Source organism: Capra hircus, chromosome 14 (genome assembly GCF_001704415.2).
Source record: "Capra hircus breed San Clemente chromosome 14, ASM170441v1, whole genome shotgun sequence".
Classification (NCBI taxonomy): Eukaryota; Metazoa; Chordata; class Mammalia; order Artiodactyla; family Bovidae; genus Capra; species Capra hircus.
Genome location: NC_030821.1, coordinates 49,854,411 through 49,870,005, shown reverse-complemented (window position 1 = coordinate 49,870,005; position 15,595 = coordinate 49,854,411). Strand labels below are relative to the sequence as shown.

The following is a 15,595-nucleotide window of genomic DNA, read 5'->3' as shown; positions in this document are numbered from 1 at the left end:
TATAGGTTATAATGACTGTGAATTATAGCCCATCTAAAAAGATTTCTTTCTATTAACATGTTGAACTTTATCGTGGTTTTTTTTTTTTTCCTGCAGCTCATGAGGCCTCTCAATGTTTTGGATGAACTTTATCGACTGGTGGCCTCATTTATCAGATCCAAGCGCACGGCTGCCTGTGCGAACACGGCTTGCAGCGCCTCCGGAGTCGGGCTGCTGTCAGTGTCCTCGGAGCTGTGCAGTAGGCTGGGGGCCTGCCACGTCATCATGTGCAACAGCGGCGTGCATCGGTATGTGACCCCCACCTTGCTGCATCTTTGCCACACCTCGTTATGTTTGGACTTTCTTGTTTATTACATTTAGCTCTGTGACATTATAGCTGGAAACATATTTGGAATAAGACTTCAGAGATTCGTTAATTCTTGCAGAGTTAATTTCTGGCTTTAGTTCTATTTTCAGTGACTGTTTATTCATACAAAATGAATGCAATCCCACATTTATATCACTGTGGCCTAGAAGCTTATCATTCTTTATATATCTTAAGATTCATACTTTAGGTACAAAATTGTACATCTGTTTTATGCACTCTAGGAACTTGCTTGGTAGGAGCTGGTGACTAGAATATTTTCTAGAAAAAAGGTTTTTTACCTTTTCTTCAGTGGTTTGGATCAATTGCTGTGAGTTAGATGTTCTCTTGGTGTTACCACTGTCTTCCTACTTCTGGCAAAATCATAGTCCAAAAGCCCACGCGATATGCTCTTCCTGAAACTGCAAGGAGGAGTTTTAGATGGGTTCTATTCAGGTGGTTTATCTTACGCATCAGTGCTCTGTTTGGGAAAGCCAGTAGGTACATAAATTCCTACAGCTGTATCGGATGCAAATATGAGTGGAGAACCCCAAGTCAGGTCCTTCTTCATAATCACTTGCTCCTCTTCTGTCACATCTCAACTTTCAGAGAAATGAAACCATATAAGTGAAAACAGTAGAACAGGATTTAGTCCTCATTGTACTCTGGTAGGCAGAGAGTCTTCTGTCACCAATCATAGTCTGTTCTTAGTATGAGGCCAGTTAGATTTTAAGAGAATAGTAGTTGTTGTTTATTCAAACTTACTTGGTACTTCATCCATGCGAAGGACTGCAGTTGGTGCTATTGGCTGGGTAACATCATAAGCTGATGATGCTCATGTTAGAGACATGAGGCATGAACAACAAACAAAACAATAGTAAATAATAATGTGACAAAATAAGATAACAAAAATATAATAAAAATAACAAATGACTTGGACCACAAGAAAAAAATTAATGACCTAGGAGAGTTACGGCGAAAAAATAAGAATCAGAAGCAACATATATCTTGGAGATGGTTGGAACTTTCCCTGGAGAAGGTAGTGTTTGAACTGGGTTTTGATGGGTAGAGGTTTTGAAGAGATAAAAGAAAAAGTTGATTCAAGTCAGTAGGTTTTCATCTGTGAAACTCCATTTGACTTGATATGTCTGAATTATGGATTTCAAGTCCTACACAGCGTGTCCTTACTTATGAAGTGTGGCAAGACTTTGTTTCTCTAAAAGGAGCAATTACACTTGTGTGAGTGACGCAATATACAGAATTGCCCTCTTTATTTTAATTGCTAAGTACTTTGTGCTCTATTGCAAGCTTACTCATGCTCACGCTCAGTCACTCAGTCGTGCTGACTCTTTAAAACCCTTTGAACTGTAGCCTGCCAGGCTTCTCTGTGCATGGGATTCTCCAGGCAACACTACTGGAGTGAGTTGCCGTTGCCTCCTCTTGGGGATCTTCCCAACCCAGGGATCGAACCCACCTCTCCTGCATCTGCCGGCAGATTCTTTACTACTAAACCACCTGGGAAGCATTGCAAGCTTACTAAGAGCTTAAGTGAAAGCAAGTAAATGAGTTCAACAGAGAAATGCTCTCTCTGATCAGTCATGTTCAATCATTCTGTTCTCATTCATTCATCCATTTATTTACTTTCCATTCACTCAGTTAATATACATTGAGCACTAATTATGTGCCAGCATGGTTCTGGTTTCTGGTATCAAGCATTGAAAAAAAAAAAAAGCCAAAACCTCCCTACTATTATATAATGTAAATCATGTGGGAGTGAAGCAGATGACAAAGTAAATAAATAGTAACGTGGTAGGTGACATAAATACAGAAAGGAACAGAAGTCAGAGAGGTGACAGGGGACAAGATGGGATGAGGGGATTTCATCTTCCAAGGAGGAAGTTCTGTTGGGTTAGAGACCTGTGTGAAATGCAAGAGTGAGTCATGCAGATATCTCAGAGAAAGTGCATTCGATTGTAGGGAGCAGAGTGCAAATGTGGGAGTCCGAGAGGGAGCCAGCATGATGTGTTCAAGGAACATAGAGGCCACTGTGGCCTTGACACTTGGTATGTCATCACCATGATTAATGTCCTTACTCTGCACTGGTGGTAAGATCATAGTTATCTGAGGACTGTGACAACCAAGGGACATGCCAGGCTTCAAACTACAAGTATACTCTCCTATCTCCACATGAATTTACTGAAAGTTAATGCCTTTAAGTTTGCCATTTAATGCAGTTCCCTGGCGGTTCAGTGGTTAGGACTCTGCATCAATTGCAGGGGGCCTGTGTTCGATCCCTGGTTGGGGAACTAAGATCGTTCAAGCCTTGTGGTACAGCCAAAAAATTTTTCTCTAACTGCCAGAGTTTTTTAAACTCTAGAATTTTTTAATCCTAGAATCATGACCAAATTGTCCAAGTTACTCTCTCATATCTCCCATGAGCAGTTTTAGAGTTTGATGATGGATGAGTAGGAGAAATAGATTGGCGTTGCACAACCATTTTTTAATTTCTGTATTCATTGATGGATGTGTTGGAATCACAAGTAACATTGAAATTTCAAAGTATTTTGGCTTTCTCCATTTCTGCAGTTCAAAATAAATATAGCTTTAGTTAATTCATTTCAGAGAGACTTACTGAGATGTAGGCAAAAATGGCCCATCACAGATGCTGAAAATTAAGGTTGAAACTATTTGAAAATAGTGCTGTTTTATTTTTCTATTATGCAGAATAATATAGGCATTTAGTAATATCTTTAATCTTTCAGGTAAGGCTATGCTTAGATTTTTCATGGTGATAAAATGTATGCTGATTTATATTAGAATCAGAAATCTTGCATAACACTGTTACTAAAATACTTCTTCAGTAATTATAATTCAGAAAGCTAGGAAGGAACCCAAATAGATCCATACCTACCCTAATTATTGAACATGGAAGTTTACCTTGAGGTTCTGACAAAGGGGAGAAATTCAAACTATGAATTAGAATAAATATTACAGACTATTTTTAGCATTTACTTTTAAAATTAAGATGGGAAGTGGTTAACAATATGGCATCCACATTAGATAATCAGTTTCCTGCCTTTTCTGATTTTATTCACCAAGAAAAAGGAATCTAAAATATTTTAAAGTATTGAGTTATAATCCTGTATTTGATATTAAAGAGAAGAATGTGACTTTTCAGAAAGAAAGGGCAGTTTTAATTAGCATTCATATCTAGATGTTTTAACGCCAACCTGAATTAGACGCCAGGGTGGCATACTACAGAGAAGGAAAGCTGGCTTTTGTTGTTGTTTAGTCACTAAGTTGTGTCCAACTCTCTTCAAACCCATGGACTGTACCCCGCCAGGCTCCACTGTCCTTGGGATTTCCCAAACAAGAATACTGGAGTGGGTTTTCATTTCCTTCTCCAGGGGATCTTCCCAACCCAGAAATTAAACTGAGTCTCCTCCTTGGCAGGTGGGTTTTTTACCACTGAGCCGCCAGGGAAGCCGTAATGCAAGATTAGGAGGAATAGAATTCAGGGTGAGTTATTAAAATCTTTTCATAGTGTTTGGCCCACCTTTGTTTTTATTAAATTCTCTTTCCCAGAGCAGTCCTTTGTGTGCATTACAATTCTACTGATGAACTTGCCTGCCTACACTCCTCAATCATTCACTTGTGTTAAATACCTCCATTGTTATTGAATATTGAAAGAAGCAGATTGTCTTTTATTAGGATCAGGCTTTTTTTTTGGCTTTTAAACTGTGTCTGTGATATTAAAAGCTAGTTTGATAAATGGAAATTTTCCAAAGTTCCCATTTCGTTTTCATCTCTTACACCTTCTATCAAACAACATACATAGTTTTATTAGTACCTATAGTTTTATAAGAGCTTCCCTGGGGGCTCAGTGGTAAAGAATCCACCTGCCAGTGCAGGAGATGTAGGTTCAATCCCTGGGTCAGGAAGATCCTCTGGAAAAGGAAATGGCAACCCACTCAAGTTTTCTTGCTTGAGAAACTCCACGGACAGGGGAGCCTGGCAGGCTACAGGCCATGGGATTGCAAAGAGACAGACCATGACTGAGCGACTAACACTTTACTCCCCTATTGCTATGTTGCCCCTCCCCGCTTCCCTCTTCCCACTGGTAACCAAGTTTGTTTTCCCTGTCTGTGAGTCTGCTTTAAAGCTCTCTTTTGTACCATGCAGTTGATTGCTGCAGCCCTTCCAAAAGCATGCCAGAGGGTTTCTAAATTTCCCTATTACTTCCTTCTGCTGAATCCTTCCATTCATTGTGGTATTTCATTTTGTTTTGCTTCTTCCTCCCCATCACTGCTTAACAGCCAACTGTTTTCCTTTAATCATTATATTGACGTCAGCATATTGCAAAAATTATAAAACCCAAGCCTGAGCCTTACCACCTCCAAAAACAAAAATTCCACATCCCTCCTACGATGTTTGTTTCTGCTTCCTTCCCCAGTGGCAACAAGTAGGTGGACATTTCCAGAGGCTCCCTGAAAGGTTAGGTCAAGGAAATTTCTAGTGAGGGCAGGGACTCTGGAATCACAGCGTTTCCCTCTGAGGACTCGTTCCAGGGGGGTTTTGTCCATGTCCTCTTTTAATCTAGGGCTTCCCTGGGGGATTAGAGGGTAAAGCATCCGCCTGCAATGCTGGAGACCCAGATTCAATCCCTGAGTCAGGAAGATCCCCTGGAGAAGAAAATGGCAACCCACTCCAGTACTCTTGCCTGGAAAATCCCATAGACGACAGAGGAGCCTGGGAGGCTGCAGTCCATGGGGTCACAAAAAGTCAGACACGACTGAGCAACTTCACTTTTCTTTCCTTTCTTTTAATCTATTCATGACAGATTTTCAGTGGTGTAGGAATTCTGGGATGATCCTTCAGGAAGACGGGTCATTTGAGCCCAGGCCTCACATCTGACCCACCTGTGATGTCTGAGCACCAAAGCCTTGGAGATCTGTACCCGTAAATTACCTTTAATCTTCAAGCTTGGTTGTGAAGATGAATCTCTTCCAGGAAACAAGGCCCATCGTTAGCTAATATACTTGGCGTTCAGTCACCAGTGGGCGATGTGAACAGCAGCATCAGAAGGGGCTGGCTCGCTGTGTCGGGGCTTCACCAGCGCCTGCAGCAGCAGCACCATAGCCGCCTTGTTTTGAATCCCACGCAGGTATGAGGAGGAAACAGCCTATGGCAAGGCCTGTTCTCATTACTGAAAAGCATGATGATAATGAGCCCGCTGGCCGCCATTTATGTACTCCAGTGTTGGACTGCTTTTTCTTCTATACATTCTGGAGACCCATTTTAACATATATAAAGCTTTAGGAGCTAAAAAAGCTATATATATGGAGTTTCTAACTGAAAAGGAGTATATTTCCAAGATGCATTTCTTAGTTGGTTATTTAGAAACTGAGGCATAGTTTCACATTGGCTGGTATGCAGAGGGTGGTTGAATTCTCAGTCATCCATCTTCCAGCAGAAATGTACAAAACCCATCATGTGACCATAAAATAAAACCCAAAATATGACTCAGCATTTTTCAGAAAAATGAAATCCAGGAATTAAAAACAACTAAAGAGAAATGTGTATTATTCGTTTGGTTAATGAAACAGTTATTTAAAATGAAAATAAACAGTGTAGTGATTCTTAATTCATAGAAACAATTTTTAAAATTCTTTCCTAAGGGAACTATCAATTAACAATTTTAAAAATCACTTTTGTTTGACTTTAAAGAACTCTTTCTTAGCAATACTTTATTCTGTCATCACCATGGCATCAAAGGACAAATTGACAAATAGGCTCAGGGTAAGGAATGCAGACTCTTATAAAAAGTGGAGCACTCAAGGTAACCTGGCATAGGTGACCAGAGTCCTAACAGAGAAGATGATGAAGCTGCAACAAAAAGCATCAAACACAGGAGGAGAGTTACTCTGGGGATTTCTGTATGTAGGTTAAGTTCTAGGTATGGGAGGGAAAAAGTAAGTGATTGCTATAAGCAAATGCAGTTTTAAAATTGTATCCACTTATTTTTTGTCCAAAACTGCGTTGGAAATTTTAGTAATGAGATTAGTGGAAATACTTGAATTTTTAATCTCCAGAAAGATGGCTAACTAGAACAGAAGAAACTGGTAACTCATGATGCCAGGATCCTGTACATTCCCAAGAAGAAGTCCTAACAGTATGCTCTTATAGTTAGGAATCTAAAATGTGTTAGTATAAAGCACTTATTTTATATAAGGATAGTAGCAGCAATGAGTGATAGTAGCAGTGAATAGTGATATTTAAAATTGTCATTAGATATGGCTGCAGTTTAGATTATTTTTCTTTAACAGTTATAATTTGATTATGGCCAATGCAACTTTTCCCATTTGTTAATATCTAGTAAAATCATTAATGAATTATACCAAAAAAAAGTGAAAATATAAAATTATGTACCAATCTTTAGATGGGGAAAAATAAAATGCTATAATAATAGGGCTCTGGGAGAAAGACAAAGTATATCTTACTTATGCTATAAGTGTACATCTTACTTACTCTGGCAAACTTAAAGGAGCAGAACATTGGTCAAGAGGTACAAAGTTTCAGCTATACAAGATGACTAATTCTGGAGATCTGACATAACAATGTGAATATACTTAATATTGTATTATATTCTTGACATTTGCTAGGATCTTAAGTGCTTTTACCACCAAAAGAGGAAAGAAAAAAACAACACCAACAAAGATTATGGTAACAATGTGAGGTGATCAATGCATTAATTAGCTTAATTGTGAAGAATATCTTACAATGTATATGTATATCAAATCACCAAGTTGTATACTTTAAATTTATATGAGATTTGTTAATTATACTTCTGTTGAAAGCTAGGGGAGAAAAAAGAAAAGTAAACCCAGATCTTCAAATTATACTAAGTTTTAAAGTAGGCAAATAAAACTCTACAGTTTATGCTAATTTAAGCAACCAGATAAGTAAATTGATTCTCTTAGAATTATATCAAATATCTCAAACACGATAGAAGTTTTATTCTTTTACCTTTTTCCATTATCTCTTGCTAAAGTTCTTTCCCCCAAAGAGGTGACTAGATTTGGATATATGTTTTTTTTTCCTGAATTTTTCTTTGCAGTTGATAGAAATCTTAATAAATTAGTACATTAAATTATTCTATTTAAAAATGTTCATCACTTTCATTAGATTACTGTGAAAGAAGAATAAAACAGTAATTATGAGTCACTTCTTATTGTAGTGGTTTCTAGCTCAGACTGCCAGTAATCATGTGTTGTTGGCTAGGCAAGCGTTAATGTCAATACTTATAAAGTCAGAGCTTATACCTTATTACCTTCTATCATTAAAGTTGGAAAATTCTAGGTACATTAAACATATCTTGAGAAAATAATCTAAATACATAATTATAAGTGATATTTCATCAGATTTTGCTAAAGCCAATTTTTCTATTTAACTAGTAAAATTTAAGCATTTACATTTCTGAAAGTGAGCTATTTGAAAGTGACAAGTGCAGAATCAACTTTAAATTACAGTGTTAAACAGGGCATGATTCTGCAGATTTTATTTGAAAGAAACTGAAGCTATTTTTTTCCCTGAACCTGCAAAATTATATTAAAAACAAAGTTCCAGTCATTCTCTAAGATGTATTCCTGAGGATGTCATGGCTAGTGGTTTTATGAGTGCTCTAATAACTGTCATAAGCCAAATTTTCCATCCTCCAGAGGAGGGAAGAAGTATGGGTGTCTCACCAGTATAAATGTTTCATTGGCCAGCACTTTCAGAATTGCCTCTTTTTCTGTGTGACCTGAAGCAGGAGAGCAGGTGATGTGAAGGCAGCTGATGGGAGGAAGCAGCAATTACTGCCTCTATGATGTTAATTTCAAGTGGGCACTAGGTCATCTAATCCTCTGGAGGAATACTGAGACGTGAGATTTCAATCCTTTTAAGCAGGAAGAATGTAATGTAACACCTGTTACAGGTCTTAAAGCATGGATAGTGTTTACCAGGTGACAGAATGGAGGAGGACATTTCCCTGTAAAGGAATGGTACAAAAATATAATGCTGAGGAGTGTGAAAGCATCGGAAGGGGCTGAAGGTCACAGTAAAGAGTTTGCTATTTCTGCACAGTGAAATGAGGAAGAAGCCGTCCTGGGAGAGAAAAGGAGCAAGAAAGACAGGAATTGGAGCATGGAATGCCCTGCCTACTGAGTTAAGAACTGGGGACTCCCTCCCAGAGGCTCTGAGAAGCCAGTGAAGGACTTTTAGCAAAAGAATAACATGGTTAAATACTTGAAAACTATTTTTTAAATGAAGAGCAGTACCGTGGTCTACAATGGGACAAGGAGGGAGGCAAGGAGACAGCCAGGATGTTACAGGACTTCTGCCACATGATGAGGTCCAAAACTAAGGCCTGGGCACAGAGTTAGAAGGGAAAAGACATGTGATATGGAACGGCAGTACACAGAACTGGGTAACTGGGGAGGAGTAGAGAACAGGGGAGAGAGATGCTGACTATTCCAGTGTAGACTTAAAAAAATGCTCAACATGGGAGTTGCAAATTAAGTTTTATCTGGGGCAAAATGAGGACTGCAGCCTGGAAGACAGTACCTCAGATAGCTCTGAGAAACTGCTCTACAGAAGCTGCCGGGGAGGCTGGTATATATCAGGTTTTGGTGAAGGGGGAATACATGCAACCAAGCACATATTTTTCCAGAAGGTTCTGCTAGTCATAAAGAACAGCCATCACCATGAAGGATTTCAGTACTTTTCTAGATATAAGGAGATACACGAATTGGGCTCATAAAATCAGCTTCTGAAAACGTCTATCTGAAGACCCGTCCTGCCAGTTTTTCCTCCCAAGCAGAGTGTCTCATTTCTGCTTTCCCCCTGAACTCCTTTCAAGGGATGTTGAAAGTCAGCAGCTGCATTGCTGCTGCTGCTGCTAAGTCACATTAGCACATGATTTAATCCTTTTATAGGTAGATGGCAAGTGCCCATGGCAAGTGCCAATTTGCAGTTAACATCAGCGTGGAATGACTGAGGGAAGGGAGGCTGCTGTGGTGGGGGTGGGGAAGGTATGCATTTGAAATGAGGGGATTGTGGAGACAGATGTTGCGTTAAACTATAACATGTTGAGTTTTAGATGTTCATGGTGTGCCTGTGTGTGTGTGTACTCAATCATGTCTGAACTGTTTGTGACACCATGGACTGTAGTCCGCCGGGCTCCATTCTATCCATGGGATTTTCTAGGCAAGAATACTGGAATGGGTTGCCATTTCCTCCTCCAGGGGATCTTCCCAGCTCAGGGATTAAACCCGTGTCTCTTGAGTCTCCTGCATTGGCAGGCAGATTCTTTACCACTGTGCTACCTGGGAAGCCGTACCTATATAGGGATGTCCTTTGATGGATTCATACTCAGCAAGGACTAAAGTTGTATGTGAGTACAAGGGGGTATAATAACAATAAATAATCAAGAGATTATATATATAATCTCAAAGGGTAATGGAAAAACAGTACCAAGAGTTTTCTGGGAACATGCTTTAGGTGTTAGGAGCAGAGAAGAGGTATTCCAGGAACAGCCACAGAAGTGTAATAACAGAAGACTCAGCTGCCAACTGTGGAAGGTGAGAAAAGATCACCAAGGAGGGTGTTAAAAGTATTAAGATTCCTTGATTCTCTACCACCAGTCCCCTGCACACCCAAGAGCCTCAGGATAAAGCACTGTAGGATCTACGAGAAAGGAATGAAAAATACTCAAGCAAAGTTCTGCTTAGTATCTTGCACAAACAGGTCAAAATGAAAACAATTATCCTGTCAAAGGATGGGGGCAACAGATGAAAATCATATACTGCTATTGCTACTGCTAAGTCACTTCAGTCGTGTCCAACTCTGTGCGACCCCATAGACGGCAGCCCACCAGGCTCCCCCGTCCCTAGGATTCTCCAGGCAAGAACACTGGAGTGGGCTGCCATTTCCTTCTCCAATGTATGAAAGTGAAAAGTGAAAGTGAAGGCGCTCAGTCGTGTCCGACTCTTGGCGGCCCCTTGGACTGCAGCCTACCAGGCTCTTCGGTCCATGGGATTTTCCAGGCAAGAGTACTGGAGTGGGGTGCCATTGCCTTCTCCAAAATCATATACTGGACACCCGTTAAGCGTTGGTGTCATCAAAAAACCTGCAAGAATTGAGGACAAAAGTCCAGTAGCCAAAACAGATGGACTAGAGAGGGAGTGTTGAGGACCTTTGGGTAGCCTTTGGGTAGCCAGGATTAGGGTCCTCACCTATTCAGTTAAATTCCAAAAATAAAACCAAAACAAAAGTGAAATCAACTGGAGAAAGGGTCCCAGGCTGGATCATTTTAAATGCAGAGAAGCAGGTTCAGGCCTGGTGGCTGTGGTCATGAAGGTCCTACCTTATCCACAGATGCTTCATATTCATGTACATTTTCAGCCTAGCAAACACCTCCTACTATGGCCAAGTGCTCAGTTACTCGTCCCCCAAAGGTCCATAATTGCCTCTGCGCTCACCACAGCAACGAACCATGTCAGAGTAGAACATGCCTTAATGTGTTTGATGAGACGGGAACGAGGGCTATGGAATGTGTATGCCTGGCAGTTGATTTTGAAGCCTAGGTTTAAAGATAGACATTGAGAACTTTCTGAGAATGTGCTGAAAGTTGCAATAGGAAAGCCCTATTATCTTTAATGGGAATTTCATGGCTAATTCTCTGTGCAGTGCTGAAAATGTGCCCTTTAAACACGATTGCTTTTTTGCCTTAAGATATATGGAGTGAGCCAGAGTATTCAATTTGGCTCTGCTTCTGCTGCCAGGATCTCTTTCCAGCTGTTGCCTGCTGCTTCTCCATTCTGTTCAGTGGTTTTCTATGGTGCCACCCTCCGCCTGCCATCTCTCTACTTTCCTTTCAAATATTCATTAACCCCTTGGCTTTCAGCGCTCAGACTGTGAACCATAGGAGTTGGTTCAGAAGATTTCATCAGCACTGCCTATTTGACAAGAGTCAAATAATAACGTTGAATGGGCTTCCCAGGTGGTGCTAGTGGTAAAGAAACTGCCTGCCAGTGCAATAGACGTAAGAGATGCAGATTGGGTTCCTGGGTGGGAAGGATCCCCTGGAGGAGGTCATGGCGACCCACTCCAGTATTCTTGCCTGGAGTATCCCATGAGCAGGGAAGTCTGGCAGGCTCCAGTCCGTGGGATCACCTGTGAGTCGTATACAACTGAGCACATGCGCACACATATGTCTGTAAGTATATTATTTAATCTTTAAAACAAATAGCTGTTTGCTTGTTTTTCACATTTAAAAATATTTACTTTTTTCGTTAAGAAAAGTGCCTCCTCTGTTATAAGGGGAAAAGGACAGAGGTGTTGGGTTTTTGAATCCCTGCTGACTGGTGGCAATTTTCTTAAGCTTTTCATTTGTCACAAACACAGTGCTCAAGGTGCCCAAGGTGGGAAGGATCAATAGATCTGCAGTGGGCTTTGCATATTAATTTTGCAGGCACTCTGCATGTGTTGAACCAAACTAGTCACTTCAGGATTGATTGCTGTGTAACATAATGCCTTAACCCTCTGATGTATAGTTCTTTCTCGGTGTGAAGTATAATAAAAAGAAGCAGGGAAAATAACACCCTGAAACATTAAACAATTAGTTTCTTCAATCGGGTGCTTCCTTCTGGTTGTCGATAGACTTTTCACAGTGGTGCCCTGTGCTCAGTAGTTAAAAGTAATTAGAAGCCAGAATAAATGAGATTCCTGCAGGAATAAACATGCCTTACACAGAACAGTACATTTCATATAGAAAAATACAAATCTGTAGTAGAGAAGGAACGCGATCTTTCAGTTTATTTTTACTACTTGATTGATTTACAGTCAATATAATTGTTCAGCAATCTGTGAAGCTAGTTCCTTCTTAATCATGAACACATTTCAGTACGAGGAGGTCCACATTCATGGTGAAGTGGTTTGGGCTGGCTGCGTTAGTATCTGCCTGAATGATGCACTGAGCATATAAACGCTGAGACCAAGATTGGGACTGTTGAATTATGCATCTGGGGAGCTAAGAGTCTCTAAATGCAATGATCTTTGTGATGTGATTTTTGTATAATGGACGCAGTCCTAGGTTTTGAATCAGAAAACTGGTTTTGAATCCTGTTACTTGCTGTGTGACCATGATTATATCACCTGGTCTCTTAGAGACTTAGTGGTGTAATGGAAATAATAATTTCTTTTTGAAAAAGATGACATGAGAATTAAGTGAGCAATATATGTGAAAGCATCTAGGGAAGGACCTGGCAATAGTGTACACTCAATTGTTTCTATCTTAATCTCTGTTTCTAATAATGAATCCATCTTCTCACTTCAGAGATAGAAATATGAAATGCAATTGACTAGGTCATTTTGTTGTTATTGTTCAGTTGCTAAGTCATGTCTGACTCTTTGCCACCTCATGGGCTACAGCACACCAGGCTTCTCTCTCCTCCACCATCTTCCGGAGTTTATTCAAATTCATGTCCATTGAGGGGAAGGCAATGGCACCCCACTTGAGTACTCTTGCCTGGAAAATCCCATGGATGGAGGAGCTTGGTAGGCTGCAGTCCATGGGGTCGCTCAGAGTCAGACATGACTGAGCGACTTCAGTTTCACTTTTCACTTTCATGCATTGGAGAAGGAAATGGCAACCCACTCCAGTGTTCTTGCCTGGAGAATCTCAGGGACAGGGGAGCCTGGTGGGCTGCCGTCTATGGGGTCACACAGAGTCGGACACGACTGAAGTGACTTAGCAGCAGTAGCAGCATGTCCATTGAGTTGGCGATGCTATCTAACCATCTCATCCTCTGCTGACCCATTCCCCTTTTGCCTTCAATCTTTCTCAGCATTAGGATCTTTTTCAGTGAGTCGGCTCTTCACATAAGGTGGACAAAGTATCAGAGTTTCAGCTTCAGCATCATTCCTTCCAATGAATGTTCAGGGTTGATTTCCTTTAGGGTTGACTGGTTTGATATCTTTGCTGTCCAAGGGACTCTCAAGAGTTTTCTCCAGCACTATAGTTAGAAAGCAGACTAGATCATACCTACTAAAGTAGGGGAAACCTTGTATCTAAAACGAAATCAGTGGTTGCTAAGGGAGTAGGTATTAAATATTCTCACCACAAAAAGACAATTAATGTGATATGATGGAGGTATTAGTTAACTCTACAGTGGTAAGCATTTTACATCATATAAGTGTATCAATATGTACACCTTTAACCAGCACAGTGTTATATGTCAATTCTCAATAAAGCCGGAAGAATCACAGTGATGAGTCACAGTAGCATGACAGATGTGTATGAAAAATATGAGCTCACTCCTCTGATCTTATAAAAGTGGAATACACAAAACAGTGGATCCTATTACAGCTCATTTTTAGAATCCTCCATTGATAGCTTATAGAAAGTCCTTCAAGAACAGCAGAACTGGATCCCCTTGAGTTCAGGGATGGGAAGTCTTCTTCCCTTGAGACAAAACCAAGAGTATATGTTAAAACAGAGACAGGCATTAGGACTTGGAAAGAATCAGGCACTAGCATTTGTTTGCAAGTCATTCATGGAGGGAGGGAGTAGCCGTTTATGGAGCGTTGCTTCAGGGCATGCTCTGTGCCGCCCCAAACCAGGGATGTAAGATGTCCTTGCTCTCCTGGCACTTGACAGTCTGAGGTCTTGATGAGGGGACCACGTTGGGAAGCCAGTCAGCCGTATTGTGTGGCACCAGTTCTCATATGTATAATAGGAGAAAGAGAGCCAAAAGATTGGTGGTTTTTTTTTTTTTTTTCCGGTGAAGTGACTCAAAGAAATAGACACATGCTTTTGAAACTACAGGAGAGATGAAGCATATGTCACATGTCATTTTGACAATGTGAAAGCACTGATTCTGCTAGGGTCCCAACCATTGTCTTCTGAACCTGGAAAATATTGGTACATTGTAAATGGACCATTTTGATGAGAGAATAGTGATAATTAATAGAATTGATGTAAGGCTAATAAATCAATATAGTATAATGTGTGATTTCCTCACATTACCAAAACCCATCCAAAGTTGCTCATCAGAAGCCATGGTAGGAGCAGTGGTTCAATCCAGAAAAAGGGAAATGCAAGTCGTTGCTGATGAAAGAAAAGCTATATCACGTTTAGAAATTCTAGGGGAATCTGTGATTGGTTTTTTACTAAAATTTATTGTCTCTACAATTCAGTTATTACTGTACCAAGTTTATTTAGTAAGTGAACAGTTCTTGAACAAATAGATGGCCAATGTAGAGTATAAAGAAATTAATTGCATCTCTTAGGAGTTACCTGTAATACTGTTGGAACACATTAGGAATTCATGTAATTTTTTTCAATTATTGTTTATTGAATGCTTACTTAATCCCAGGAAGTATACTAGTTCTAGGAAGGTTGCAATTAATACAGGCACTAGTCTGGCCTATTTGTGGTGGAAGTGACAGTAATATTAATGAAAGGTGCTAACATTTGTTGAGAATATACTACATGCTGTATATATATGAGACGTGAATTATTTTATGTAATTCTCAAAACAGCAGTCTGAGGTGTATGCTATCCTTAAAGTCAATTTACAGGTGAGAAAACAGAGTTTTAGAAGCTTATGTAATGTGCCCAAAGTCACAGAATCATCAGCAAATTCAAGCTCCAACCCTGGGGGTTTGCCTCTAATGCCCATATTCTTCATCCCTACACCTTTCAAACAAGTATAATAGAGCATGACCAGAGGTATGATATGTGACCCAAACCAGGGCATCAGTGAGGAGCAGCATATGCGAACCGTGGAAGGAGGTGGCTTCAGGGTACTGTGAACGGTAGAGTTGAAGTGTGGACTAGAAGTAAGGAAAACCAGAGACCATATTGTGACGACTTTGTGTTTCAGGTTACCAAATGGAAAGCCATTGAAATGTCTGCCTTTTCACCTGCATTTGTAAAAGGTTACCTCTGAAGAATAGTGGGGAGAGACAAGATAGAAGGAGTCCGAGTGAGGTTACATCAGTCTTGGCAAGAGATGATACTAGCAGTGCAGCTCAAGTGGAGAGACTTGAGAGACAGTAAGAAATATGAAGTGGACTTCCCTGGTGGTCCAGGGGGTAAGAATCTGCCTGCCAGTTCAGAGGACATGGGTTCAATCCCTGGTCCGGGATTTCCCACATGCCACAGGGCAGCTGAGCCTGTGAGCCACAACGGCTGAAGCTAGTGCGCCT

General features: G+C 40.4%; 1 protein-coding gene across 1 annotated transcript in view; it reads left to right on the top strand.

Annotated features, from left to right (window-relative positions):
• PREX2 (phosphatidylinositol-3,4,5-trisphosphate dependent Rac exchange factor 2) overlaps window positions 1–15,595 on the top strand; it is a 305,631-nt gene that overhangs the window by 260,236 nt on the left and 29,800 nt on the right. The window contains exon 37 of the mRNA XM_018058434.1: window positions 97–287. Coding sequence (XP_017913923.1) covers window positions 97–287 — 191 coding nt within the window. The remainder of the gene's footprint in view (window positions 1–96; window positions 288–15,595) is intronic.